The sequence below is a fragment of the Anomaloglossus baeobatrachus genome, chromosome 4 (genome assembly GCF_048569485.1).
Source record: "Anomaloglossus baeobatrachus isolate aAnoBae1 chromosome 4, aAnoBae1.hap1, whole genome shotgun sequence".
Classification (NCBI taxonomy): domain Eukaryota; kingdom Metazoa; phylum Chordata; class Amphibia; order Anura; family Aromobatidae; genus Anomaloglossus; species Anomaloglossus baeobatrachus.
The window spans coordinates 676498256-676525433 of NC_134356.1; the positions used below are offsets into that span (position 1 = coordinate 676498256).

Genomic DNA, 27178 nt, shown 5'->3' on the forward strand with positions numbered 1-27178 from the left:
CCAGACTTACTGTCCCAAGGGCCGTTTTTCCATCGGAATTCTGCGGCCCTGAACCTGACTGTGTGGCCATTGAGTCCTGGATCCTAGCGTCTTCAGGATTATCCCAAGGGGTCGTTGCCACCATGAGACAGGCTAGGAAGCCCACGTCCGCTAAGATCTACCACAGAACGTGGAGGATATTCTTATCCTGGTGCTCTGCTCAGGGAGTGTCTCCCTGGCCATTTGCATTGCCTACCTTTCTTTCTTTCCTGCAATCTGGGTTAGAAAAAGGTTTGTCGCTCGGCTCCCTTAAAGGTCAGGTCTCGGCGCTATCCGTCTTTTTTCAGAGGCATTTGGCACGCCTTCCTAAGGTGCGCACGTTCCTACAGGGGGTTTGCCATATCGTACCCCCGTACAAGCGGCCGTTAGATCCATGGGATCTGAACAGGGTACTAGTTGCCCTCCAGAAGCCGCCCTTCGAGCCTCTGAGGGAGGTTTCGCTTTCTAGACTATCACAGAAAGTGGCTTTTCTGGTAGCGATCACATCTCTTCGGAGAGTGTCTGAGCTGGCAGCGCTGTCATCCAAGGCTCCCTTCCTGGTCTTCCACCAGGACAAGGTAGTGCTGCGCCCCATTCAGGAGTGTCTCCCGAAGGTGGTATCCTCTTTTCATCTTAATCAGGATCTCTTTGCCTTCGTTTTGTCCTCATGCAGTTCATCAGTATGAGAAGAATTTACATTTGTTAGATCTGGTGAGAGCACTCAGAATCTACATTTCCCGCACGGCGCCCTTGCGCCGTTCGGATGCACTCTTCGTCCTTGTCGCTGGTAAGCGCAAAGGGTCGCAGGCTTCTAAGGCCACCCTGGCTCGATGGATCAAAGAACCAATTCTTGAAGCCTACCGTTCTGCTGGGCTTACGGTTCCATCAGGGCTGAAGGCCCATTCTACCAGAGCCGTGGGTGCGTCCTGGGCATTGCGACACCAGGCTACGGCTCAACAGGTGTGCCAGGCAGCTACCTGGTCGAGTCTGCACACTTTCACCAAACATTATCAGGTGCATACCTATGCTTCGGCGGACGCCAGCCTAGGTAGAAGAGTCCTGCAGGCGGCAGTTGCCTCCCTATAGGGGAGGGCTGTCTTGCAGCTCTAACATGAGGTATTCTTTACCCACCCAGGGACAGCTTTTGGACGTCCCAATCGTCTGGGTCTCCCAATGGAGCGCCGAAGAAGAAGGGAATTTTGTTACTTACCGTAAATTCCTTTTCTTCTAGCTCCTATTGGGAGACCCAGCACCCGCCCTGTTGTCCTTCGGGATTTTTGGTTTGTTTGCGGGTACACATGTTGTTTATGTTGAACGGTTTTCAGTTCTCCGATGTTACTCGGAGTGAATTTGTTTAAACCAGTTATTGGCTTTCCTCCTTCTTGCTTTTGCACTAAAACTGGTGAGCCAGTGATCCCACTGGGGGTGTATAGCCAGAAGGGGAGGGGCCTTACATTTTTTAGTGTAATTGCTTTGTGTGGCCTCCGGAGGCAGTGCTATACACCCAATCGTCTGGGTCTCCCAATAGGAGCTAGAAGAAAAGGAATTTACGGTAAGTAACAAAATTCCCTTCTTTGTTTACTTACCGTAAATTCTTTTTCTTATAGTTCCGTCATGGGAGACCCAGCACCCTCCCTATTGCCTGTTGGCAAGTTTCTTGTTCCGTGTGTCTTCACCGGCTGTTGTTGTAGACAGAGGCTCCGGTTATTCCGGGTTTTACTCTATCTCTACTTGTGGGTGGATGTCCTCCTTCAGCTTTTGCACTAAACTGGCTAGGACTGGCTAGCAGGGGGTGTATATGCTAGGAGGGAGGAGCTACACGTTTTGAGTGTAGTAACTTTGTGTGTCCTCCGGAGGCAGTAGCTATACACCCATGGTCTGGGTCTCCCATGACGGAACTATAAGAAAAAGAATTTACGGTAAGTAAACAAAATTCTCTTTTTTCCAAGCGCCTTAAGGATACACGTTACCCTTTCCCCCCTGACGTGGTCAAGGGCTGGACTCAGTGTCCCAAGGTGGATCCTCCAATCTCCAGACTTGCGGCTAGATCCATAGTTGCAGTGGAAGATGGGGCTTCACTCAAGGATGCCACTGACAGACAGATGGAGCTCTGGTTGAAATCCATCTATGAAGCTATCGGCGCGTCTTTTGCTCCAGCATTCGCAGCCGTATGGGCACTCCAAGCTATCTCAGCTGGTCAGGCACAAATTGACGCACTCACACGTACGTCTGCGCCGCAGGTGGCGTCCATAACCTCTCAAACGTCGGCATTTGCGTCCTACGCTATTAATGCTGTCCTGGACTCTGCGAGCCGTACGGCGGTTGCAGCCGACAATTCGGTGGCAATACGCAGGGCCTTGTGGCTGCGGGAATGGAAGGCAGATTCGGCTTCCAAAAAGTGCTTAACTGGATTGCCATTTTCTGGCGACCGTTTGTTTGGTGAGAGATTGGATGAAATCATCAAACAATCCAAGGGAAAGGAAACATCCTTACCCCAGGCCAAACCAAAAACACCCCAACAGAGGAGGGGACAGTCGAGGTTTCGGTCCTTTCGGGGTGCGGGCAGGTCCCAATTCTCCTCGTCCAAAAGGCCGCAGAAGGATCAGAGGAACTCCGACGCATGGCGGTCTAAATCACGCCCTAAAAAGACCGCCGGAGGTGCCGCTACTAAGGCGGCTTCCTCATGACTTACGGCCTCCTCACACCGCATCCTCGGTCGGTGGCAGGCTCTCCCGCTTTTGCGACACCTGGCTGCCACAAGTAAAAGACCGTTGGGTGAGAGACATTTTTTCTTCAGCGCTCTATTGGGAGACCCAGACGATTGGGGTATAGCTACTGCCCTCTGGAGGCCACACAAAGCACTACATTAAAAGTGCAAGGCCCCTCCCCCTCTGGCTATACCCCCCCGTGGTATCACGGGTACTCCAGTTTTAGCTTTGTGTGCGAAGGAGGTCAGACATTCCATGCATAGCTCCACAGATTTTAGTCAGCAGTAGCTGCTGACTAGTTCGGATGGAAGAAAAGAGGACACATATAGTGTCCCCAGCATGCTCCCTTCTCACCCCTGGATGGTGTTGTAAGGTTGAGGTACCTATTGCTGGTACAGGGCTGGAGCCCCACATGCTGTTTTCCTTCCACATCCCCTTGGGGGTTCTGTGGAAGTGGGATCCTGCCGGCCTCAAAGCTCTGACGCCGGGCTCCATCCACAGACCCATTAGAACCTGATGGATACGGAGCAGGAGTACCATCAGGGACCGGGGGGTGCGGAGCTCAGGCAACGGCAGTGGGAGGAGTGGGACCACATGGATGGCCAGCCAGCAGAGAGGAGAGCACCCATGTCCCACTCTGCACCCACTGAACCGGGTACCAGAGAGCACAACATATGCTCCTCTCTACCCACCATACCTACTGACAGGGCACACCAAGTGCCCACCGCACCCCCAAGTTGGAAAAGGGCTTGTCGCTCAGCTCCCTTAAAGGGCAAGTCTCGGCACTATCCGTGTTTTTTCAGAAGCGTCTAGCACGTCTTCCTAAGGTGCGCACGTTCCTGCAGGGGGTCTGTCATATTGTGCCCCCGTACAAGCGGCCGTTGGATCCATGGGATCTGAACAGAGTACTAGTGGCTCTCCAGAAACCGCCCTTCGAGCCTCTCAAAGAAGTTTCTTTTTCTCGCCTGTCACAGAAAGTGGCGTTTCTTGTTGCGATCACATCGCTCCGGCGAGTGTCTGAGCTGGCAGCTCTGTCATCCAAGGCTCCCTTCTTGGTGTTCCATCAGGACAAGGTAGTGCTGCGCCCCATTCCGGAGTTTCTCCCTAAGGTCGTATCCTCGTTTCATCTTAATCAGGATATATCCTTGCCTTCCTTTTATCCTCATCCGGTTCACCGGTATGAAAAGGACTTGCGTTTGCTAGATCTGGTGAGAGCACTCAGGATCTACATTTCCCGCACGGCGCCCATGCGCCGTTCCGATGCACTTTTTGTCCTTGTCGCCGGTCCGCGCAAGGGGTTGCAGGCTTCTAAAGCCACCTTGGCTCGTTGGATCAAAGAACCAATTATAGAGGCCTACCGTTCTGCTGGGCTTCCGGTTCCTTCAGGGCTAAAAGCCCACTCAACCAGAGCCGTGGGTGCGTCCTGGGCATTACGGCACCAGGCTTCGGCTCAACAGGTGTGTCAGGCAGCTACCTGGTCGAGTCTGCACACTTTCACCAAGCATTATCAGGTGCATACCTATGCTTCGGCGGATGCCAGCTTAGGTAGAAGAGTCCTGCAGGCGGCAGTGACATCCCCGTAGGGGGGGGCTGTTTTGCAGCTCTAACATGAGGTATTTCTTTACCCACCCAGGGACAGCTTTTGGACGTCCCAATCGTCTGGGTCTCCCAATAGAGCGCTGAAGAAGAAGGGAATTTTGTTACTTACCGTAAATTCCTTTTCTTCTAGCTCTTATTGGGAGACCCAGCACCCGCCCTGTTGTCCTTCGGGATTGTTTTTGCTGTTTGCGGGTACACATGTTGTTCATGTTGAACGGTTTTTCAGTTCTCCGATGTTACTCGGAGTTAATTTGTTTAAACCAGTTGTTGGCTTCCTCCTTCTTGCTTTGGCACTAAAACTGGAGTACCCGTGATACCACGGGGGGGTATAGCCAGAGGGGGAGGGGCCTTGCACTTTTAATGTAGTGCTTTGTGTGGCCTCCAGAGGGCAGTAGCTATACCCCAATCGTCTGGGTCTCCCAATAAGAGCTAGAAGAAAAGGAATTTACGGTAAGTAACAAAATTCCCTTCGTCTCACGGTTACAGGATAGAGTTCAGCTCTCGTCCTCCGACTCGATTCTTCAGAACATCTCCGCTTCCCGAGCGAGCCGAGGCTCTTCTGCAGGCGGTGGGCATTCTGAAGGCAGAAGGAGTGGTGGTCCCGGTTCCTCTTCAGCAACAGGGTCACGGTTTCTACTCCAACCTGTTTGTGGTTCCAAAGAAGGACGGGTCCTTCCGTCCTGTTTTGGACCTAAAACTGCTCAACAAACACGTAAGGACCAGGCGGTTCCGGATGGAATCCCTCCGCTCCGTCATCGCCTCAATGTCCCAAGGAGATTTCCTAGCATCGATCGATATCAAGGATGCTTATCTCCACGTACCAATTGCTCCAGAGCATCAGCGCTTCTTGCGCTTCGCCATAGGAGACGAACACCTTCAGTTCGCGGCACTGCCGTTCGGCCTGGCGACAGCCCCAAGGGTTTTCACCAAGGTCATGGCTACAGTAGTTGCGGTCCTCCACTCTCAGGGTCACTCAGTGATACCTTACTTAGACGATCTGCTGGTCAAGGCACCCTCTCAAGAGGCATGCCAACACAGCCTCAACGTTACTCTGGAGATTCTCCAGAGTTTCGGGTGGATCATCAATTTTCCAAAGTCAAATCTGACACCGGTCCAATCGCTGACATATCTTGGCATGGAGTTTCATACTCTTCCAGCGATAGTGAAGCTTCCGCTGGACAAACAGCGTTCACTACAGACAGGGGTGCAATCTCTCCTTCAAGGTCGGTCACACCCCTTGAGGCGCCTCATGCACTTCCTGGGGAAGATGGTGGCAGCAATGGAAGCAGTCCCTTTCGCGCAGTTTCACCTGCGTCCACTTCAATGGGACATCCTACGCAAGTGGGACAGGATGCCGACGTCCCTAGACAGGAACGTCTCCCTCTCTCAGGCAACCAAAGCTTCCCTTCGGTGGTGGCTTCTTCCCACCTCATTATCGAAGGGGAAATCCTTCCTACCCCCATCCTGGGCGGTGGTCACGACGGACGCGAGTCTGTCAGGGTGGGGAGCAGTCTTTCTCCACCACAGGGCTCAGGGTACGTGGACTCAGCAAGAGTCCTCACTTCAGATCAATGTTCTGGAGATCAGGGCAGTGTATCTTGCCCTAAAAGCGTTCCAGCAGTGGCTGGAAGGCAAGCAGATCCGAATTCAGTCGGACAACTCCACAGCGGTGGCTTACATCAACCACCAAGGTGGGACACGCAGTCGGCAAGCCTTCCAGGAAGTCCGGCGGATTCTGCTGTGGGTGGAAGCCACAGCATCCACCACATCCGCAGTTCACATCCCGGGCGTAGAAAACTGGGAAGCAGACTTTCTCAGTCGCCAGGGCATGGACGCAGGGGAATGGTCGCTTCACCCGGACGTGTTTCAGGAGATCTGTTGCCGCTGGGGGATGCCGGACGTCGACCTAATGGCGTCACGGCACAACAACAAGGTCCCAACATTCATGGCTCGATCTCAAGATCACAGAGCTCTGGCGGCAGACGCCTTAGTTCAGGATTGGTCGCAGTTTCGGCTTCCTTATGTGTTTCTTCCTCTGGCACTGTTGCCCAGAGTGTTACGCAAGATAAGGGCCGACTGCCGCCGCGTCATCCTCGTCGCTCCAGACTGGCCGAGGAGGTCGTGGTACCCGGATCTGTGGCATCTCACGGTCGGCCAACCGTGGGCACTGCCAGACCGACCAGATTTGCTGTCTCAAGGGTCGTTTTTCCATCTGAATTCTGCGGCCCTCAACCTGACTGTGTGGCCATTGAGTCCTGGATCCTAGCGTCTTCAGGATTATCTCAAGAGGTCATTGCCACTATGAGACAGGCCAGGAAACCAAAGTCCGCCAAGATCTACCACAGGACGTGGAAAATATTCCTGTCGTGGTGCTCTGCTCAGGGGTTTTCTCCCTGGCCATTTGCCTTGCCCACTTTTCTGTCCTTTCATCTCAATCAGGACATCTCCTTACCCTCGTTTTGTCCTCATCCAGTTCACCAATGTGAAAAGGATTTGCACTTGTTAGATCTGGTGAGAGCACTCAGACTCTACATTTCTCGTACGGCGCCCCTGCGCCGCTCGGATGCACTCTTTGTCCTTGTCGCTGGCCAGCGTAAAGGGACACAAGCTTCCAAGTCAACCCTGGCTCGGTGGATCAAGGAACCAATTCTCGAAGCTTACCGTTCCTCGGGGCTTCCGGTTCCCTCAGGACTGAAGGCCCATTCTACCAGGGCCGTGGGAGCGTCCTGGGCCTTGCGACACCAGGCTACGGCTCAGCAGGTATGTCAGGCAGCTACCTGGTCGAGCCTGCACACTTTCACGAAACACTATCAGGTGCATACCTATGCTTCGGCAGATGCCAGCCTAGGTAGGCGAGTCCTTCAGGCGGCAGTTGCCCACCTGTAGGACGGAGCCGTTACGGCTCTATTATGAGGTATTATTTACCCACCCAGGGACTGCTTTTGGACGTCCCAATTGTCTGGGTCTCCCAATAAGGAGCGACAAAGAAGAAGGGAATTTTGTTTACTTACCGTAAATTCCTTTTCTTCTAGCTCCAATTGGGAGACCCAGCACCCGCCCCTGTTTTTGTATACACATGTTGTTCATGTTAAATGGTTTCAGTTCTCCGATATTCCTTCGGATTGAATTTACTTTAAACCAGTTTATAATTTTTTCCTCCTTCGGGCTTTTGCACCAAAACTGATGAGCCCGTGGCAGCACGGGGGGTGTATAGGCTGAAGGGGAGGGGCTTTACACTTTTAGTGTAATACTTTGTGTGGCCTCCGGAGGCATAGCTATACACCCAATTGTCTGGGTCTCCCAATTGGAGCTAGAAGAAAAGGAATTTACGGTAAGTAAACAAAATTCCCTTCTTTGTGTGTATTGGAAGAAGACAAACAAAAATCAAAGCAAAAAAATGTTTTCACAAAAAAAAAACAAACCCACAAAAGTGAGCTGGACAAAATTGTTGGCACCTTTCCAAAGTTGTGGTTAAACAACTTTGTTTCCAGCATGTGATGCTCATTTAAACTCACCTGTGGCAAGTAACAGGCGTGGGCAATATGAAAATCACACCTGAAACCAGATAAAAAGGGGAGAAGTTGACGCCATCTTTGCATTGTGAGTCTGTTTGTGCCGCACGAAGCATGGAGAACAGAGAGAGGATAAGAGAACTTTCTGAGGACTGGACAACCAAAATTGTTGAAAAAATATCAAGGTTATAACTCCACTTCCAGAGATCTTGATGTTCCTTTGTCCTCAGTTGCCAATATAATCAAGAAGTTTAGAACCCATGGCACTGTAGCTAATCTTCCTGGACATGGATGACCGAGAACAATTGATGAAAGGTTGCAACACAGAATAGTCCGGGTGGTGGATAAGCCACAATCAAGTTCCAAAGACATTCCAGCTTTCTTGCAGGTTCAGGGGGCATCAGTGTAAGCGTGAACTATCCATCCACGTGAAGGAAATGCTATGGAGGAGACCCAGGAGGACCCCACTGCTGACACAGAGACATAAAAAATCCTTCTGAGAAAATGTCTTGTGGACAGATGAGACCAAGATGAAGCTTTTTGGTAAAGCAATCTACTGTTTACCGAAAATGGAATGAGGCCTACAAAGAAAAGAACACAGAACCTACAGTCACACATGGTGGAGGTCAGAGATGTTCTGGGTTGTTTTGCTGCCTCTGGCGCTGGGTGCCATGACTGTGTGCAACACATCATGAAATCTGAAGATTACCAACGGATTGTATGTTGAAATGTCAAAAAATTGGGTATAGTCCTAAGTCATGGGTCTTCCAGCAGGACAATGTCCACAAACACTTCAAGACGTCCACAGAAATGGATGGAACCAAAATGCTGGAGAGTCTTGAAGTGGCCGCAATGAGTCCAGATCTAAATCCCATTAACACCTGTGGAGAGATCTGAAAATTGCTGTTGGGAGAAGAGAAGACGTCTTCAGATATGAGAGACCTGGAGCAGATTATAAAGAAGAGTCCAAGATTCCAGGTGAGAGAAGTAAGAAGCTGTGGATGGTTATAGGAGGCGACTGATTACCGGTATTTGTTCCAAAGGGTAAAGAGCGAGCAACCAAATATTAAGCTGAAGGGGACAACATCATCCTCCCAAAAATTTGTGAATCCCGTTTTTTCAGCATCTCACAGCATTATTCAGGACATTATATGATAAAATGAACATTGTCACTCAAAACTACAACTTGTCCTAAAAACAGCCTTCATACGGTGTAGTGATACAGAAGGTTCTTTGTTGTGAACTGGTAACCGTGGACGACTACAAAAAATCCCATTAATCCGGAAAAAATAAAAACCACAAGAGTAGTTGGAAACTAAGCTGACCGCAATCCCCTATCTATCAGACAACACAAGAGGTAGCAGTGGGATGTTCCTATCACAACTAGACACCTCGTCACTGCCGGAGAAACTAGCTACACCTCAAAGATAGAAATGAGGAATTCTAACTTGCCTCAGAGCAGTCCCCAAAGGAATAGCAAGCCCCCAACATGTAACAACGGTGATGCAAGAAAACACAATACACAGAAAATATAGATTAGCAAAGGTGAGGCCCGACTAACTAGATACAACAGGACAGGAAACGTAACTGATTGCGGCCAGCAAAAAACCCTGCAAAAAATACCAAACTCCTGATAGAAAAAAAGACCACACGGTCTTTCCCCCACTATATTAGGTACTCTTGCGCCAGACACTCTGAACAGAACTTCAGATATAATGGGAAGGAACAAAATCACAGAACAAATATATTCAAAAGTGCAAATAATCAAAATTAGAACAGGGAGAAACTCCCTTTCTTGCTGAAGGAACTGCCCTCTCAAAAATAGACAAAAGGAAGAAAACATTCTGTACAACGACTTAATGATAGAAAATGTATATTTTATTGATAGAAAATAGCTAAAAAGCAGACAAACAATATTGGATTAAAATTAGCAGAGACAAAAAATGGTGAGTACCAATAGATGGCGCCCTCACCCCACAGTAGGTATATGGTAGCACATGTTAGAGTTTAGCACACAGCACATAAAGGGCTAAAAAGCCAATGTTACATACAAACTAAAGCGTGCTGCTGCTTATTAGGTGCCCGTTACTGATACATCAATAACATAGTGTCAGAAAGGTTCTTGTAACAACGCACTATAATACCTTGCAACCAACATACCTAAATGGTGGATGAGAGCCCAATTCCCCGACCCATAGGTTTCGGTATGACTCCTTCTTCCCCGGAAGAAGGAGTCATACCGAAACCTATGGGTCGGGGAATTGGGCTCTCATCCACCATTTAGGTATGTTGGTTGCAAGGTATTATAGTGCGTTGTTACAAGAACCTTTCTGACACTATGTTATTGATGTATCAGTAACGGGCACCTAATAAGCAGCAGCACGCTTTAGTTTGTATGTAACATTGGCTTTTTAGCCCTTTATGTGCTGTGTGCTAAACTCTAACATGTGCTACCATATACCTACTGTGGGGTGAGGGCGCCATCTATTGGTACTCACCATTTTTTGTCTCTGCTAATTTTAATCCAATATTGTTTGTCTGCTTTTTAGCTATTTTCTATCAATAAAATATACATTTCTTCGGCGCTCCATTGGGAGACCCAGACGATTGGGTGTATAGCTACTGCCTCCGGAGGCCACACAAAGCATTACACTAAAAAGTGTAAGGCCCCTCCCCTTCTGGCTATACACCCCCAGTGGGATCACTGGCTCACCAGTTTTCTGCTTTGTGCGAAGGAGGTCAGACATCCACGCATAGCTCCACTGTTTAGTCAGCAGTAGCTGCTGACTATATCGGATGGAAGAAAATGCTCCCTTCTCACCCCACTTGCGGTTTGTAAGGTTGAGGTACCTATTGCTGGTACGGAGGCTGGAGCCCACATGCTGTTTTCCTTCCCCATCCCCCTGAGGGGCTCTGAGGAAGTGGGATCTTTCCGGCCACCAAGCCCTGAGGCCGGGCTCCATCCACAGACCCATAGAACCTGCTGGATGACGAGCGAGGTACCGTTCAGGGACAAGGCCCTGCAACATTAAGGTACTCTGTGTCCCCGTATGGCAGGCACGCACACTCCAGGCTTGCTGGGTGTGCTAGTGCGCCGGGGACTGAAGCGCTACGCGCTGGGGTTATAGTCCCTACAGATTACTGGGGGATTTTGTTGTGTTGGGGGACTGCCGCGCCGACCGCCTCTGGAGCGGCGGCGCAGCTGAGACTTGTAGTGCGCCGGGGACGCGCCGACCGCGCTTTTACGGCGGCGGCGTTTCTAACTCTAGTCCCCGGCTTTTGCGGCCTAGCTCCGCTTCGTTCCCGCCCCCACCCTGTCAATCAGGGTAAAGGAGAGACGCTGTACAATCGTCAGCGCCGAGGGCTGGAGCCTTATTTACATGCTCCAGCCCTCTCACTAGGCACAGTGGGACGCAGGCTTCCCGCTCTTTGTCTGTATACGCCCAGGGCCCGCCCCCCCCTCCACAGGACGCCGGCAGCCATTCCTGCATGCAGTCTGGCTGGAGGAAGGACACAGGCTCTGGGAGACTCAGACTAGGGATTTCTGGCGACCACACACCCGCGTTTAGCGGGCGGTAAGCAGCACATTAGTGCTGGCCCCACTTGTGCCACAGTGTTATATTGGTGTACTTTTTACGGTACCAGATATATATATATATATATATATACTACACTGGACGGTCGCTTCTTGGCTGTATACCCTGTATTGCTCTGAGGAGACAACAACATGTCATCCACAAAACGCAAGGGTGCCAAGGCACGGGCTGTATACACTGCTTGTACAGCATGTGGGGCTAATCTACCGGCAGGCTCCAACGACTCCCATTGTGTGCAATGTTCAGTCCCAGTGGCACTTCGTCAGCCAGAGCCTATGATGGTAGTAGCCCAGGCAGAGTCGCCTGTGAACCCTGCCCCGGTGACGGGGACAGAATTTGCAGTCTTTGCTGATAAAATGTCTGTGACTATGACAAAAATCCTGGAGACCTTGCAGTCCAGGCCAGTTGCGCAGACCATGCACACTGCTGTGTCTATGCTCCCCGGTCCCCCTCAGTTGGAACTAATCCGTACTTCAAGGGGGTCCCAGGCATCACAGGCTGGGGGCTCGGACTCCGATGACAGTCCCAGGCCGCCTAAGCGAGCTCGCTGGGAGAGACCCTCCACGTCATCACGCGGGTCAGGGTCTCAGCGAGAAGAGTCTCTATATGATGAGACAGAGGTGGGTGATCAGGAGTCTAGTCCTGACACCGCACTCAATTTGGATACGCCAGATGGTGACGCCATGGTAAATGACCTCGTAGCGGCCATCAATAGGCTGTTGGATATTTCTCCCCCAGCCCCTTCAGCAGAGGAGGCAGCTGCCCAGCAGGAGAAATTCCATTTCCTGTATCCCAAGCGTAAATCAAGTACTTTTCTGGACCACTCTGACTTCAGAGAATCAATCCAGAAATACAATGCTTATCCGGACAAGCGTTTTTCCAAACGTCTTAGGATACACGTTATCCCTTTCCCCCTGACGTGGTCAAACGCTGGACCCAGTGTCCAAAAGTGGACCCTCCAATATCCAGGCTTGCAGCTAGATCCATTGTTGCAGTGGAGGATGGGGCTTCACTTAAAGATGCCAATGACAGACAGATGGACCTTTGGTTGAAATCTGTCTATGAAGCTATTGGCGCGTCTTTTGCTCCAGCATTCGCGGCCGTGTGGGCACTCCAAGCTATTTCAGCTGGTCTGGCACAGGTGGACTCTCTCATACGTCCAGCAGTGCCGCAAGTGGCGTCCTTAACTACGCAAATGACTGCGTTTGCGACTTACGCTATCAATGCGGTACTGGACTCTACGAGCCGTACCTCAATGGCATCCGCCAACTCTGTAGTTTTGCGCAGAGCCTTGTGGTTAAAAGAATGGAAAGCAGATTCTGCTTCTAAAAAATGTTTAACCAGCTTGCCATTATCTGGAGACAGACTGTTTGGTGAGCAATTGGCAGAAATCATTAAACAGTCCAAAGGTAAGGACTCTTCCTTACCCCAGCCCAGATCAAGCAAACCTCAACAGAGGAAGTGGCAGTCAAAGTTTCGGTCCTTTCGAGGCTCGGGCAAGCCCCAATTCTCCTCGTCCAAAGGGACTCAGAAAGAGCAAAGGAGCTCTGATTCCTGGCGGGCTCACTCACGCCCCAAGAAAGCAACCGGAGGTACCGCTTCCAAGCCGGCTGCCTCATGACTTTCGGCCGCCTCCCTCCGCATCCTCGGTCGGTGGCAGGCTCTCCCGTTTTTGCGACATTTGGCTGCCACAGGTCAAAGACCGGTGGGTAACAGACATTTCTTCGGCGCTCTATTGGGAGACCCAGACGATTGGGTGTATAGCTACTGCCTCCGGAGGCCACACAAAGCATTACACTAAAAAGTGTAAGGCCCCTCCCCTTCTGGCTATACACCCCCCGTGGGAACACGGGATGCTCAGTTTTCAAGCTTTGTGTGCGAAGGAGGTCATACATCCACGCATAGCTCCACTGTTTGTAGTCAGCAGTAGCTGCTGACTATATCGGATGGAAGAAAAGAGGGCCCATATAGGGCCCCCAGCATGCTCCCTTCTCACCCGTGGTGGTGCTTGTAAGGTTGAGGTACCTATTGCTGGTACAGAGGCTGGAGCCCACATGCTGTTTTCCTTCCACATCCCCTGGAGGGCTCTGTGGAAGTGGGATCTTGCCGGCCTTCAAGCCCTGAGGCCGGGCTCCATCCACAGACCCAGAGAACCTGCTGGATGCGGAGCACGAGTACAGTCAGGGACATGGCCCTGCATCTTTCAGGTACTCGGTGTCCCCGGCACGCACGGACACACTCAGGACTTGCTGAGTGTTGTAGTGCGCCGGGGACAGTAGCGCTGTGCGCTGGGGTTAGGTCACTGCAGCTTTGCTGAGTGACGTTTTCATGGTGGGAACTACTGCGCCGACCGCTCCTGAGCGGCGGCGCAGCTGCGACCTGTAGTGCGCCGGGGACTTCGCGCCGACCGCGCTTTTACGGCGGCGGCGCTTCTAACTATAGTCCCCGGCTTCTGCGGCCTAGCGCCGTTTCGTTCCCGCCCCCACCCTGTCAATCAGGGTAGGGGAGAGACGCTGCTCAATAGGCAGCGCCGAGGGCTGGAGCCTTATTTACATGCTCCAGCCCTCTCACTAGGCACAGGGGAACGCAGGCTTCCCGCTCTTTGTCTGTGCACGCCCAGGGCCCGCCCCCCTCCCTTCACAGAACGCCGGCAGCCATTACACGTGCGGTCTGGCTGGGGAAAGGCAGCAGGCTCTGGGAGACCCGGACTGGAGGGATTTCTGGCGACCACACACCCGCTCTTAAGCGGGCGGTAAGCAGCGCTTCAGCGCTGGCCCCACTAGTGCCTCAGTGATATATTAGTGTACTTGGTACCATATATATATATATATATATATATAATTATTATATAGTTGCACTGTAAGGTCGCTTCTTGGCTGGACACCCTGTATTGCTCTGAGGAGACAGCAACATGTCATCCACAAAACGCAAGGGTGCCAAGACACGGGCTGTGTACACTACTTGTACTGCATGTGGGGTTGATCTACCGGCAGGCTCCAACGACTCCCATTGTGTGCAATGTTCAGTCCCAGTGGCACTTCGTCAGCCAGAGCCTATGGTGGTAGTTGCCCAGGCAGAGCCGCCTGTGAACCCTGCCCCGTTGACAGGGACAGACTTTGCAGTTTTTGCTGATAAGATGTCTGTGACTATGACAAAAATCCTGGAGACCTTGCAGTCCAGGCCAGTTATACAAGCCATGGACACTGCTATGCCCTTGCTCCCAGGTCCCCCTCAGTTGGAACTAATCCGTACTTCAAGGGGGTCCCAGGCATCACAGGCTGAAATCTCTGACTCAGATGACAGCCCCAGTCACCCTAAGCGAGCTCGCTGGGAAAGACCCTCGACGTCATCACACTGCTCAGGGTCTCAGCGAGGAGAGTCTCTCTGTGAGGAGTCTGAGGACGGGGATCAGGATTCTAACCCTGAAACCCCTCTCAATCTGGATGCCCCTGATGGGGACGCCATGGTTAATGACCTTATATCGGCCATCAATAGACTGTTGGATATTTCTCCCCCAGCTCCTTCAGCAGAGGAGGCAGCTGCCCAGCAGGAGAAATTCCATTTCCTATATCCCAAGCGTAAATTAAGTGCTTTTTTGGACCACTCTGACTTCAGAGAATCAATCCAGAAACACGACGCTCATCCAGACAAGCGTTTCTCTAAACGTTCTAAGGATACCCGTTATCCTTTTCCCCCTGACGTGGCCAAACGCTGGACCCACTGTCCAAAGGTGGATCCACCAATTTCCAAGCTGGCGGCTAGATCCATAGTCGCAGTAGAGGATGGCGCTTCACTTAAAGATGCCAACGACAGACAGATGGACCTTTGGTTGAAATCTGTCTATGAAGCTATTGGCGCGTCGTTTGCTCCAGCATTCGCGGCCGTGTGGGCACTCCAAGCTATTTCAGCTGGTTTAGCACAGGTGGATGCTATCATGCATCCAGCAGTGCCGCAAGTGGCGTCCCTAACTTCGCAAATGTCTGCGTTTGCAACCTATGCTATCAATGCTGTCCTTGAGTCTACAAGCCGTACCTCTATGGCGTCCGCCAACTCTGTGGTTTTGCGCAGAGCCCTGTGGTTAAAGGACTGGAAAGCAGATGCTGGTTCCAAAAAATGCTTAACCAGCTTGCCATTATCTAGAGATAGACTGTTTGGTGAGCCATTGGCTGACATCATTAAACAGTCCAAGGGTAAGGACTCTTCCTTACCACAGTCCAGACCAAGCAAGCCACAGCAGAAAAGGTGGCAGTCGAGGTTTCGGTCCTTTCGGGGTTCCGGCAAGGCCCAATTCTCCTCTTCCAAAGGGACTCAGAAGGAACACAAGAACTCAGATTCCTGGCGGCCTCACGCACGCCCCAGAAAACCAAATGGAGGAACCGCTTCCAAAGCGGCTACCTCATGACTTTCAGCCTCCGCCCTCCGCATCCTCGGTCGGTGGCAGGCTCTCCCGCTTTTGCGACATTTGGCTGTCACAGGTCAAAGACCGATGGGTAACAGACATTTTGTCTCGCGGGTACAGAATCGAGTTCAACTCTCGGCCTCCACCTCGGTTCTTCAGAACCTCCCCACACCCCGACCGAGCAGATGCCCTACTGCAGGCGGTGGACTCTCTGAGAGCAGAAGGAGTGGTGATCCCGGTCCCCCCTCAGGAACGAGGGCAAGGATTTTACTCCCATCTGTTTGTGGTTCCAAAAAAGGACGGCTCTTTCCGTCCTGTTCTGGACCTAAAACTGCTCAACAAGCACGTGAACGCAAGGCGGTTCCGGATGGAATCCCTCCGCTCCGTCATTGCCTCAATGTCTCGAGGAGACTTCCTTGCCTCAATAGACATCAAAGATGCCTATCTTCACGTGCCGATTGCTACGGACCACCAACGTTTTCTACGTTTTGTGATAGGGGACGACCATCTTCAGTTCGTAGCTCTGCCATTCGGTCTGGCGACAGCCCCGCGGGTTTTCACCAAGGTCATGGCGGCAGTGGTAGCGGTCTTGCACTCTCAGGGACACTCGGTGATCCCTTATCTAGACGATCTACTTGTCAAGGCACCCTCTCGCGAGGCATGCCAACTCAGCCTGAATATTACGCTGGAGACTCTCCAGACTTTCGGGTGGATCATCAATTTTGCCAAGTCAAATCTGTCACCGACCCAATCACTAACATACCTTGGCATGGAGTTTCATACTCTATCAGCGATAGTGAAGCTTCCGCTGAACAAGCAGCGTTCCCTACAGACAGGGGTGCAGTCTCTCCTTCAAGGCCAGTCGCACTCCTTAAGGCGCCTCATGCATTTCCTAGGGAAGATGGTGGCAGCCATGGAAGCAGTTCCCTTTGCGCAGTTTCATCTGCGTCCACTTCAATGGGACATTCTCCGCCAATGGGACGGGAAGTCATCGTCACTAGACAGGAAAGTCTCCCTTTCCCAGACGGCCAGGGACTCTCTGCAATGGTGGCTTCTTCCCACCTCGTTGTCTCAGGGAAGATCCTTCCTACCCCCATCCTGGGCAGTAGTCACGACAGATGCGAGTCTATCAGGGTGGGGAGCAGTTTTTCTCCACCACAGGGCTCAGGGGACATGGTCTCAGCAGGAGTCCTCCCTTCAGATCAATGTCCTGGAACTCAGGGCAGTGTATCTTGCCCTCCTAGCCTTTCAGCAGTTGCTGGAAGGACGGCAAATCCGAGTCCAGTCGGACAACTCCACAGCGGTGGCTTACATCAACCACCAAGGAGGGACGCGCAGTCGGCAAGCCTTCCAGGAAGTCAGGCGGATTCTCACGTGGGTGGAGGACACAGCATCCACCATATCCGCGGTTCACATCCCAGGCGTAGAAAATTGGGAAGCGGACTTCCTCAGTCGCCAGGGTATGGACGCAGGAGAATGGTCCCTTCACCCGGAAGTGTTTCAGGAAATCTGTCGCCGCTGGGGGGTGCCGGACGTCGACCTAATGGCGTCCCGCCACAACAACAAGGTCACGGCATTCATAGCGCGGTCGCGCGATCAAAAAGCTCTGGCGGCAGACGCCTTAGTCCAAGATTGGTCGCGGTTCAGGCTCCCGTATGTATTCCCGCCTCTGGCACTCTTGCCCAGAGTTTTACGCAAGATCAGAGCCGATTGCAGCCGCGCCATACTCGTCGCCCCAGATTGGCCGAGGAGATCGTGGTACCCGGATCTGTGGCATCTCACGGTCGGCCGACCGTGGTCTCTCCCAGACCGGCCAGACTTACTGTCCCAAGGGCCGTTTTTCCATCGGAATTCTGCGGCCCTGAACCTGACTGTGTGGCCATTGAGTCCTGGATCCTAGCGTCTTCAGGATTATCCCAAGGAGTCGTTGCCACCATGAAACAGGCTAGGAAGTCCACCTCTGTTAAGATCTACCACAGAACGTGGAGGATTTTCTTATCCTGGTGCTCTGCACAAGGAGTATCCCCCTGGCCATTTGCATTGCCCACTTTTCTTTCTTTCCTGCAATCGGGGTTAGAAAAGGGCTTGTCGCTTGGCTCCCTTAAAGGGCAAGTCTCGGCACTATCCGTGTTTTTTCAAAAGCGTCGGGCACGCCTTTCTAAGGTGCGCACGTTCCTGCAGGGGGTCTGTCATATCGTGCCCCCGTACAAGCGGCCGTTAGATCCATGGGATCTGAACAGAGTACTAGTTGCTCTCCAGAAGCCGCCTTTTGAGCCTCTGAAAGAGGTTTCCCTTTCTCGCCTGTCACAGAAAGTGGCCTTTCTGGTAGCGATCACGTCTCTTCGGAGAGTGTCTGAGCTGGCAGCGCTGTCATCCAAGGCTCCTTTCCTGGTGTTCCACCAGGACAAGGTAGTGTTGCGCCCCATTCAGGAGTTTCTCCCTAAGGTAGTATCCTCGTTTCATCTTAATCAGGATATCTCCTTACCTTCTTTTTGTCGTCATCCGGTTCACCGGTATGAAAAGGATTTACATTTGTTAGATCTGGTGAGAGCACTCAGAATCTACATTTCCCGCACGGCGCCACTGCGCCGTTCTGATGCACTCTTTGTCCTTGTCGCTGGTAAGCGCAAGGGGTCGCAGGCTTCTAAAGCCACCCTGGCTCGATGGATCAAAGAACCAATTCTGGAAGCCTACCGTTCTGCGGGGCTTCCGGTTCCTTCTGGGCTGAAAGCCCATTCAACCAGAGCTGTCGGTGCGTCCTGGGCATTACGACACCAGGCTACGGCTCAGCAAGTGTGCCAGGCAGCTACCTGGTCGAGCTTGCACACTTTCACCAAACATTATCAGGTGCATACCTATGCTTCGGCGGACGCCAGCCTAGGTAGAAGAGTCCTGCAGGCGGCAGTTGCCTCCCCATAGGGGAGAGCTGTCTTGCAGCTCTAACATGAGGTATTTCTTTACCCACCCAGGGACTGCTTTTGGACGTCCCAATCGTCTGGGTCTCCCAATAGAGCGCCGAAGAAGAAGGGAATTTTGTTACTTACCGTAAATTCCTTTTCTTCTAGCTCTTATTGGGAGACCCAGCACCCGCCCTGTTGTCCTTCGGGATTTTTGGTTTGTTTGCGGGTACACATGTTGTTCATGTTAAACGGTTTTCAGTTCTCCGATGTTATTCGGAGTTAATTTGTTTAAACCAGTTATTGGCTTTCCTCCTTCTTGCTTTAGCACTAAAACTGAGCATCCCGTGTTCCCACGGGGGGTGTATAGCCAGAAGGGGAGGGGCCTTACACTTTTTAGTGTAATGCTTTGTGTGGCCTCCGGAGGCAGTAGCTATACACCCAATCGTCTGGGTCTCCCAATAAGAGCTAGAAGAAAAGGAATTTACGGTAAGTAACAAAATTCTTTTCTTTGTCTCACGGGTACAGGATAGAGTTCAGTTCTCGTCCTCCGCCTCGGTTCTTCAGAACTTCCCCACATCCCGACCGAGCAGATGCCCTTCTGCAGGCGGTGGGCTCTCTAAGAGCAGAAGGAGTGGTGGTTCCTGTTCCTCTTCGGGAACAAGGACAAGGTTTTTACTCCAATCTCTTTGTGGTGCCAAAAAAGGACGGCTCATTCCGTCCTGTTCTGGACCTAAAACTGCTCAACAAGCATGTGAACGCCAGGCGGTTCCGGATGGAATCCCTCCGCTCAGTCGTTGCCTCAATGTCTCAAGGAGATTTCCTAGCATCAATAGACATCAAAGATGCTTATCTCCACGTGCCGATTGCTACAGAGCACCAACGCTTTCTGCGCTTCGTGATAGGAGACGACCATCTTCAGTTCGTAGCTCTGCCATTTGGTCTGGCGACAGCCCCACGGGTGTTCACCAAGGTCATGGCGGCAGTGGTAGCAGTCTTGCACTCTCAGGGACACTCTGTGATCCCTTACTTGGACGATCTACTTGTCAAAGCACCCTCTCAAGAGGCATGCCAACTCAGCCTGAATGTTGCGCTGGAGACTCTCCAGACGTTCGGGTGGATCATCAACTTCTCAAAGTCAAATCTGTCACCGACACAATCACTAACGTATCTTGGCATGGAGTTTCATACTCTCTCAGCGATAGTGAAGCTTCCGCTGGACAAGCAGCGGTCACTACAGACTGGGGTGCAGACTCTCCTTCAAGGTCAGTCGCACTCCTTAAGACGCCTCATGCACTTCCTTGGGAAGATGGTGGCGGCAATGGAGGCGGTTCCGTTTGCGCAGTTTCATCTGCGCCCACTTCAATGGGACATTCTCCGCCAATGGGACGGGAAGTCAACATCCCTAGACAGGAAAGTCTCCCTTTCCCAGACGGCCAAAGACTCTCTGCAGTGGTGGCTTCTTCCCAACTCATTATCACAGGGAAGATCCTTCCTACCACCGTCCTGGGCGGTGGTCACGACAGACGCGAGCCTGTCAGGGTGGGGAGCAGTTTTTCTCCACCACAGGGCTCAGGGTACGTGGACTCAGCAGGAGTCCACCCTTCAGATCAATGTTCTGGAGATCAGGGCAGTGTATCTTGCCCTACTAGCCTTCCAGCAGTGGCTGGAAGGGAGGCAGATCCGAATTCAGTCGGACAACTCCACAGCGGTGGCATACATCAACCACCAAGGGGGGACACGCAGTCGGCAAGCCTTCCAGGAAGTCCGGCGGATTCTGATGTGGGTGGAAGCCACGGCCTCCACCATATCCGCAGTTCACATCCCCGGCGTAGAAAACTGGGAAGCAGACTTCCTCAGTCGCCAGGGCATGGACGCAGGGGAATGGTCCCTTCACCCGGACGTGTTTCAGGAAATCTGTCGCCGCTGGGGAAGGCCGGACGTCGACCTAATGGCGTCCCGGCACAACAACAAGGTCCCAACCTTCATGGCACGGTCTCGCGATCACAGAGCTCTGGCGGCAGACGCCTTAGTGCAAGATTGGTCGCAGTTCCGGCTCCCTTATGTGTTTCCACCTCTGGCACTCTTGCCCAGAGTGCTACGCAAGATCAGATCCGACTGCAGCCGCGTCATACTCGTCGCCCCAGACTGGCCAAGGAGGGCGTGGTATCCGGATCTGTGGCATCTCACGGTCGGCCAACCGTGGGCACTACCAGACCGACCAGACTTACTGTCCCAAGGGCCGTTTTTCCATCGGAATTCTGCGGCCCTGAACCTGACTGTGTGGCCATTGAGTCCTGGATCCTAGCGTCTTCAGGATTATCCCAAGGGGTCGTTGCCACCATGAGACAGGCTAGGAAGCCCACGTCCGCTAAGATTTACCACAGAACGTGGAAGATATTCTTATCCTGGTGCTCTGCTCAGGGAGTGTCTCCCTGGCCATTTGCGTTGCCTACCTTTCTTTCTTTCCTGCAATCTGGGTTAGAAAAAGGTTTGTCGCTCGGTTCCCTTAAAGGGCAAGTCTCGGCGCTATCCGTCTTTTTTCAGAAGCGTCTAGCACGACTTCCTAAGGTGCGCACGTTTCTGCAGGGGGTTTGTCATATCGTACCCCCGTACAAGCGGCCGTTAGATCCATGGGATCTGAACAGGGTACTAGTTGCCCTCCAGAAGCCGCCCTTCGAGCCTCTGAGGGAGGTTTCACTTTCTAGACTCTCACAGAAAGTGGCTTTTCTGGTAGCGATCACATCTCTTCGGAGAGTGTCTGAGCTAGCAGCGCTGTCATCCAAGGCTCCCTTCCTGGTTTTCCACCAGGACAAGGTAGTGCTGCGCCCCATTCAGGAGTTTCTCCCGAAGGTGGTATCCTTTTTTCATCTTAATCAGGATATCTCTTTGCCTTCTTTTTGTCCTCATGCAGTTCATCGGTATGAGAAGGATTTACATTTGTTAGATCTGGTGAGAGCACTCAGAATCTACATTTCCCGCACGGCGCCCCTGCGCCGTTCGGATGCACTCTTTGTCCTTGTCGCTGGTAAGCGCAAAGGGTCGCAGGCTTCTAAGGCCACCCTGGCTCGATGGATCAAGGAACCAATTCTTGAAGCCTACCGTTCTGCTGGGCTTCCGGTTCCATCAGGGCTGAAGGCCCATTCTACCAGAGCCGTGGGTGCGTCCTGGGCATTACGACACCAGGCTACGGCTCAACAGGTGTGCCAGGCAGCTACCTGGTCGAGTCTGCACACTTTCACCAAGCATTATCAGGTGCATACCTATGCTTCGGCGGACGCCAGCCTAGGTAGAAAAGTCCTGCAGGCGGCAGTTGCCTCCCCGTAGGGGAGGGCTGTCTTCGCAGCTCTTACATGAGGTATTGTTTACCCACCCAGGGACAGCTTTTGGACGTCCCAATCGTCTGGGTCTCCCAATGGAGCGCCGAAGAAGAAGGGAATTTTGTTACTTACCGTAAATTCCTTTTCTTCTAGCTCCTATTGGGAGACCCAGCACCCGCCCTGTTGTCCTTCGGGATTTTTGGTTGTTTTTCGGGTACACATGTTGTTCATGTTGAACGGTTTTCAGTTCTCCGACGTTACTTCGGAGTGAATTTGTTTAAACCAGTTCTTGGCTTTCCTCCTTCTTGCTTTTGCACTAAAACTGGTGAGCCAGTGATCCCACTGGGGGTGTATAGCCAGAAGGGGAGGGGCCTTACACTTTTTAGTGTAATGCTTTGTGTGGCCTCCGGAGGCAGTAGCTATACACCCAATCGTCTGGGTCTCCCAATAGGAGCTAGAAGAAAAGGAATTTACGGTAAGTAACAAAATTCCCTTCTTTCTATCATTAAGTCGTTGTACCGAATGTTTTCTTCCTTTTGTCTATAATAATCTGTATATGGCTTTGTCCATAATGTGAATATGGCACGGGATTGTCCGTGCCTTTTGGTATTGTTTATTTATTCCTCTCAAAAATAGCAGAGAGCCAGATCCTCACACGCAAGAAAACAAACAGAACTAAGTGGGGAAAAAAAACACAAAACACCCGTTGGTGCAAAACCAGCAGTTGAGCAAAGAAAACCTGCAGACTTATCTGGAGTGAATTCTGGTGCAGGATAAATAGAGGAAACTGAAGAACAAACTCCAATCCATCATCAGAGGCAGAAGCAAACATTTCTCACCAGCAGCCGCCAGCAGAAACTGCTCACCTATATACACCAGGCTGGTCTGCAAAAGGACTTCCTGGATTCCTAATTAATTGCAACACCTGTTTGAGTCACAGATTCAGCTTCAGTATTAAATTAAAATCCAGGAAGGTAATGAAGCTGAATCTGTGACTCAAACAGGTGTTGGAATTAATTAGGAATCCCGGAAGTCCTATTGCAGACCAGTATTAATTAAAAATCCAGGAAGGTAATGGTCTGCAATAGGACTTCCTGGATTCCTAATGAATTCCAACACCTGTTTGAGTCACAGATTCAGACTCTGCTTCATTACTATTCCTGGCCACCATAGGGAGCTCCACACCGGCACCCACTCGGATGACATTCACAACAGTTCTTGGAAGAAGGGGAGGAAAAATGAAGTTATGAAAAATTGCTGCAGCGGGACGGGGTTAAAGTAATTGTCTGAGCTGATGACATTTGCAAATGAGATGAGTAAAAAAAAAAAAAAAAAATATTTAGACCCTGAAAATGTCCTCATCATCCCAGTGCTCGGTCCATGATCCCGCTGTGCCTGCGCCGTACCTGTGTACATCATACGTGTTTCTATATGTCCTACTTGTACATTTCCTGAGCTGACTATTCTTTTTGGATTCAACCCGGATTCTCTTATTGTCTCATTTCAGACGAGTCCAGCAGCGTCCTGGCTAATGAGGAGGACGGACAGTCACCATTAATGTCTTCTACCATGCTGCGGGGGAGGAGGATGACCACGCAAAGCCCCCCAGATCACGGTGCAGGGTTCGATTCTGATTTTGACACCAGGTTAGTCCAATAATCTAACAACTAACCGTCTGGAAATTGTAATTTGGCGCCTTAGAATAAAAAAAAATATCTCCCCTCCGACAGCCAACCCTTCACTATCCGCCGCCCCCTGACATTGCCACGGAGGTCGCGAAGAGAAACTGCATCTTCCTTGCCCAGCAGTCTGCACCGGTGAGACGCTCCTCTCTTATATAGGCCGAGCAGAGGCGCAGAGCGCACGTACGGCCGGAGGATTTCTTGCTCAGATGGGGGGGGGTTGTTAGAAATTTTTGCTTTCAAAAACTTAGCAGGAGAAATCGGCCTGAGCCAGAATGCAAATCCGAATGTAGCACGTGCAGATGTAGCCTCAGATGTGTCACGTCTGAACGCTCCCGAAGTGTTATGAAAGGAGCGTTCTTACTGATTAGCGGCTGTTGTAATATGTTTGCGCCTTTAAAGCAAAGTCAATCCGGATTCTTACCGGGACGGTTTTCATCACTGTTACAGATTGAGCCTAATGGAGGAGGAGGAAGATGATGATGATGAAGAAATGGTGATCAATGATCAGGAGAGCAGCGCGGCATCCACAGCAGAAGAAGAGGTGAGGGTCAATGTGGACGTCATTCTCTAAAACCACCTTCTTTTTAGACCTTAGTAAATTAGTGAATTGCACCACTAGGGGGATATCTCTCCATGTGCACCACTAGGGGGAGCTCTCTGCATATAGATGTGCACCACTAGGGGGAGCTCTCTGCATATAGATGTGCACCACTAGGAGGAGCTTTCTGCATATAGATGTGCACCACCAGAGGAGGCTCTCTGCATATAGATGTGCACCACTAGGAGGAGCTCTCTGCATATAGATGTGCACCACTAGGAGGAGCTCTCTGCATATAGATGTGCACCACTAGGGGGAGCTCTCTGCATATAGATGTGCACCACTAGGGGGACCTCTCTGCATATAGATGTGCACCACTAGGGGGACCTCTCTGCATGTAGATGTGCACCACTAGGGGGAGCTCTCTGCATATAGATGTGCACCACTAGAGGGAGTTCTCTGTATATAGATGTGCACCACTAGGGGGAGCTCTCTGCATATAGATGTGCACCACTAGGGGGACCTCTCTGTATATAGATGTGCACCACTAGGGGGAGCTCTCTGTATATAGATGTGCACCACTAGGAGGAGCTCTCTGCATATAGATGTGCACCACTAGGGGGAGCTCTCTGCATATAGATGTGCACCACTAGGGGGAACTCTCTGCATATAGATGTGCACCACTAGGGGGAGCTTTATGTGAAGGTGTGCTGGGAGTATTTGTTTCTATCTACCCCAGTATAAATCACTGCTAGGTTTTAGCCTTCGAGTGAATTCTGTTTCAGATTTTTGAGCAGAAATTTTTGTAACTGTAAATGGGTTCTTTCTATGTGAAGTGGATAGTGTCATCTGTGATAGTGGCAGAACGTTCCGCACCGGTGTGAATGTACCCTCAGTGTCTTTCGTTGCTCTCCTTCTGCAGCAGCCGGATCTCCTGGATTCTGCAATTCTAGACAATGAAGAGTGATCCCTCCACCGGACGCCGTCTGCAGATGTTGCACTGTTATTTGTAGTCACAGGTTTTGCTTTCCCGTGTGACCGTTTGTCGTTACGGTTAAGAGTGAGTTTCATTTGTTCATTTTATTTGTTTTCATTAAAATTCACATGTGCAGAAATCTCCGGTGCAGCATTACTAGAAGAGACGGGCCGGGGGGATCTGCTGTACTTGTATACTGCAAAGGAGCCGAAATGTGACGGGTGAGGGCGACACTTCTTCACACCTAAATAAAGTGTGGCTCCTCCTACATGGATCCCCAGTAACATCAGCGGCCCTTACATGGGGGACGTATATGATGCATAGTATGGACTGTAATACAGAGCTGGGGCTGCATCACTCAGCTGGATCCGCCTAAGTATATAAGCTCCTCCTCATCCACCCTGGATTTCATCCTGCTCTGACAACTGTACAATATACAATAACTCTACGGAGATCTCCTACCTGCATAGGCCTTATCACAACATACAGTGAGACCATTAGGCTGCCCACGAGACAATGTACCCGTGGACTTTGCCGCAGGTTTGTGCGCAGATGCTCCCCGGAATCCGCAGCTATCCATTGCTGCGGGATTCAAGCATTTTTGTTGCGGTAAACCTGCGTAATAAGTGCGGAAATACCTCCGGAAGGCCCTCCCTGTATCTCCATAGTGGAAAGGTGGGACATCCGCAGATATTTCCGCAGGAATAATTGACATGCAGTTATGTGTGGCTGCGGTACATCCACAGCATATTCTGCAGCTGCACATACCGCAGCATTGATACAGCACTTCCCATGTCCCATAGGATAACATGGGGAGTGTCTGTACTTGCGTTAACCTACGGATTTATAGGGAAAATCCAGATAAATTCACAGGTTTTCCTAGTCAATATCCGCGGGTACGTTGTCCCGTGGGCACATTGCTTCCTGCTGACAGGCTGCATAGTAAGGCTAAGAGCTGCACAAACTATAGTGTCTTCCTGCTCTGCTCCTTAGGCCGACGTCACACTTGCGACTGTAAAATTGGTCCGAGTCTCAGACTAGAAAGTAGGATGAGCTCTGTCCGAGTGTTGATCCGTGTGCAATGCAACTGCACTGCGATCCTGTGATTTTTCTCTAGTTTGTGGTCGGTGTGTGATCCGTTTTTATTCTCAGCAGCTATGTCTTCTGCCATTCAACTCTGCTACATGGCCGCTGACAGCAGCCACAGACAGAGCCATGTAGTAGAGCTGAATGGCCGCTGACAGCAAACACAGACAGAGCCATGTAGTAGAGCTGAATGGCCGCTGACAGCAGCCACAGACAGAGCCATGTAGTAGAGCTGAATGGCCGCTGACAGCAGCCACAGACAGAGCCATATAGTAGAGCTGAATGGCCGCTGACAGCAGACACAGACAGAGCCATGTAGCAGAGCTGAATGGCCGCTGACAGCAGACACAGACAGAGCCATGTAGCAGAGCTGAATGGCCGCTGACAGCAGACACAGACAGAGCCATGTAGCAGAGCTGAATGGCCGCTGACAGCAGCCACAGACAGAGCCATGTAGCAGAGCTGAATGGCCGCTGACAGCAGCCACAGACAGAGCCATGTAGCAGAGCTGAATGGCCGCTGACTGCAGACAGACAGAGCCATGTAGCAGAGCTGAATGGCCGCTGACAGCAGACACAGACAGAGCCATGTAGCAGAGCTGAATGGCCGCTGACAGCAGACACAGACAGAGCCATGTAGCAGAGCTGAATGGTCGCTGACAGCAGACACAGACAGAGCCGCACGATCAGAATGAACTCTGATGAACTTCACCCGACTTCATTGTCATCTCGCGGCTCTGTCTGTGTTAGGGCCTGATTTTCGGTCACTGGTGAAGGTCTCACCGGTGACCGCAAATCCCCTGAGTGACTGAAGTGATCTCCGCTATCAGCTGTGCCGTCACTGA

The 27178-nt window shown here is 51.5% G+C and overlaps 1 protein-coding gene across 1 annotated transcript in view; it reads left to right on the forward strand.

The window, feature by feature from the left end:
* STAG3 (STAG3 cohesin complex component) overlaps positions 1-25377 on the forward strand; it is a 550068-nt gene extending 524691 nt beyond the window's left edge. The window contains 4 exon segments of the mRNA XM_075346684.1: positions 23557-23695; positions 23780-23866; positions 24182-24275; positions 25195-25377. Of these exon segments, the coding sequence (XP_075202799.1) occupies positions 23557-23695; positions 23780-23866; positions 24182-24275; positions 25195-25239 (365 nt within the window). The 3' untranslated portion in view covers positions 25240-25377.
* Positions 25378-27178: the final 1801 nt, after the last annotated feature.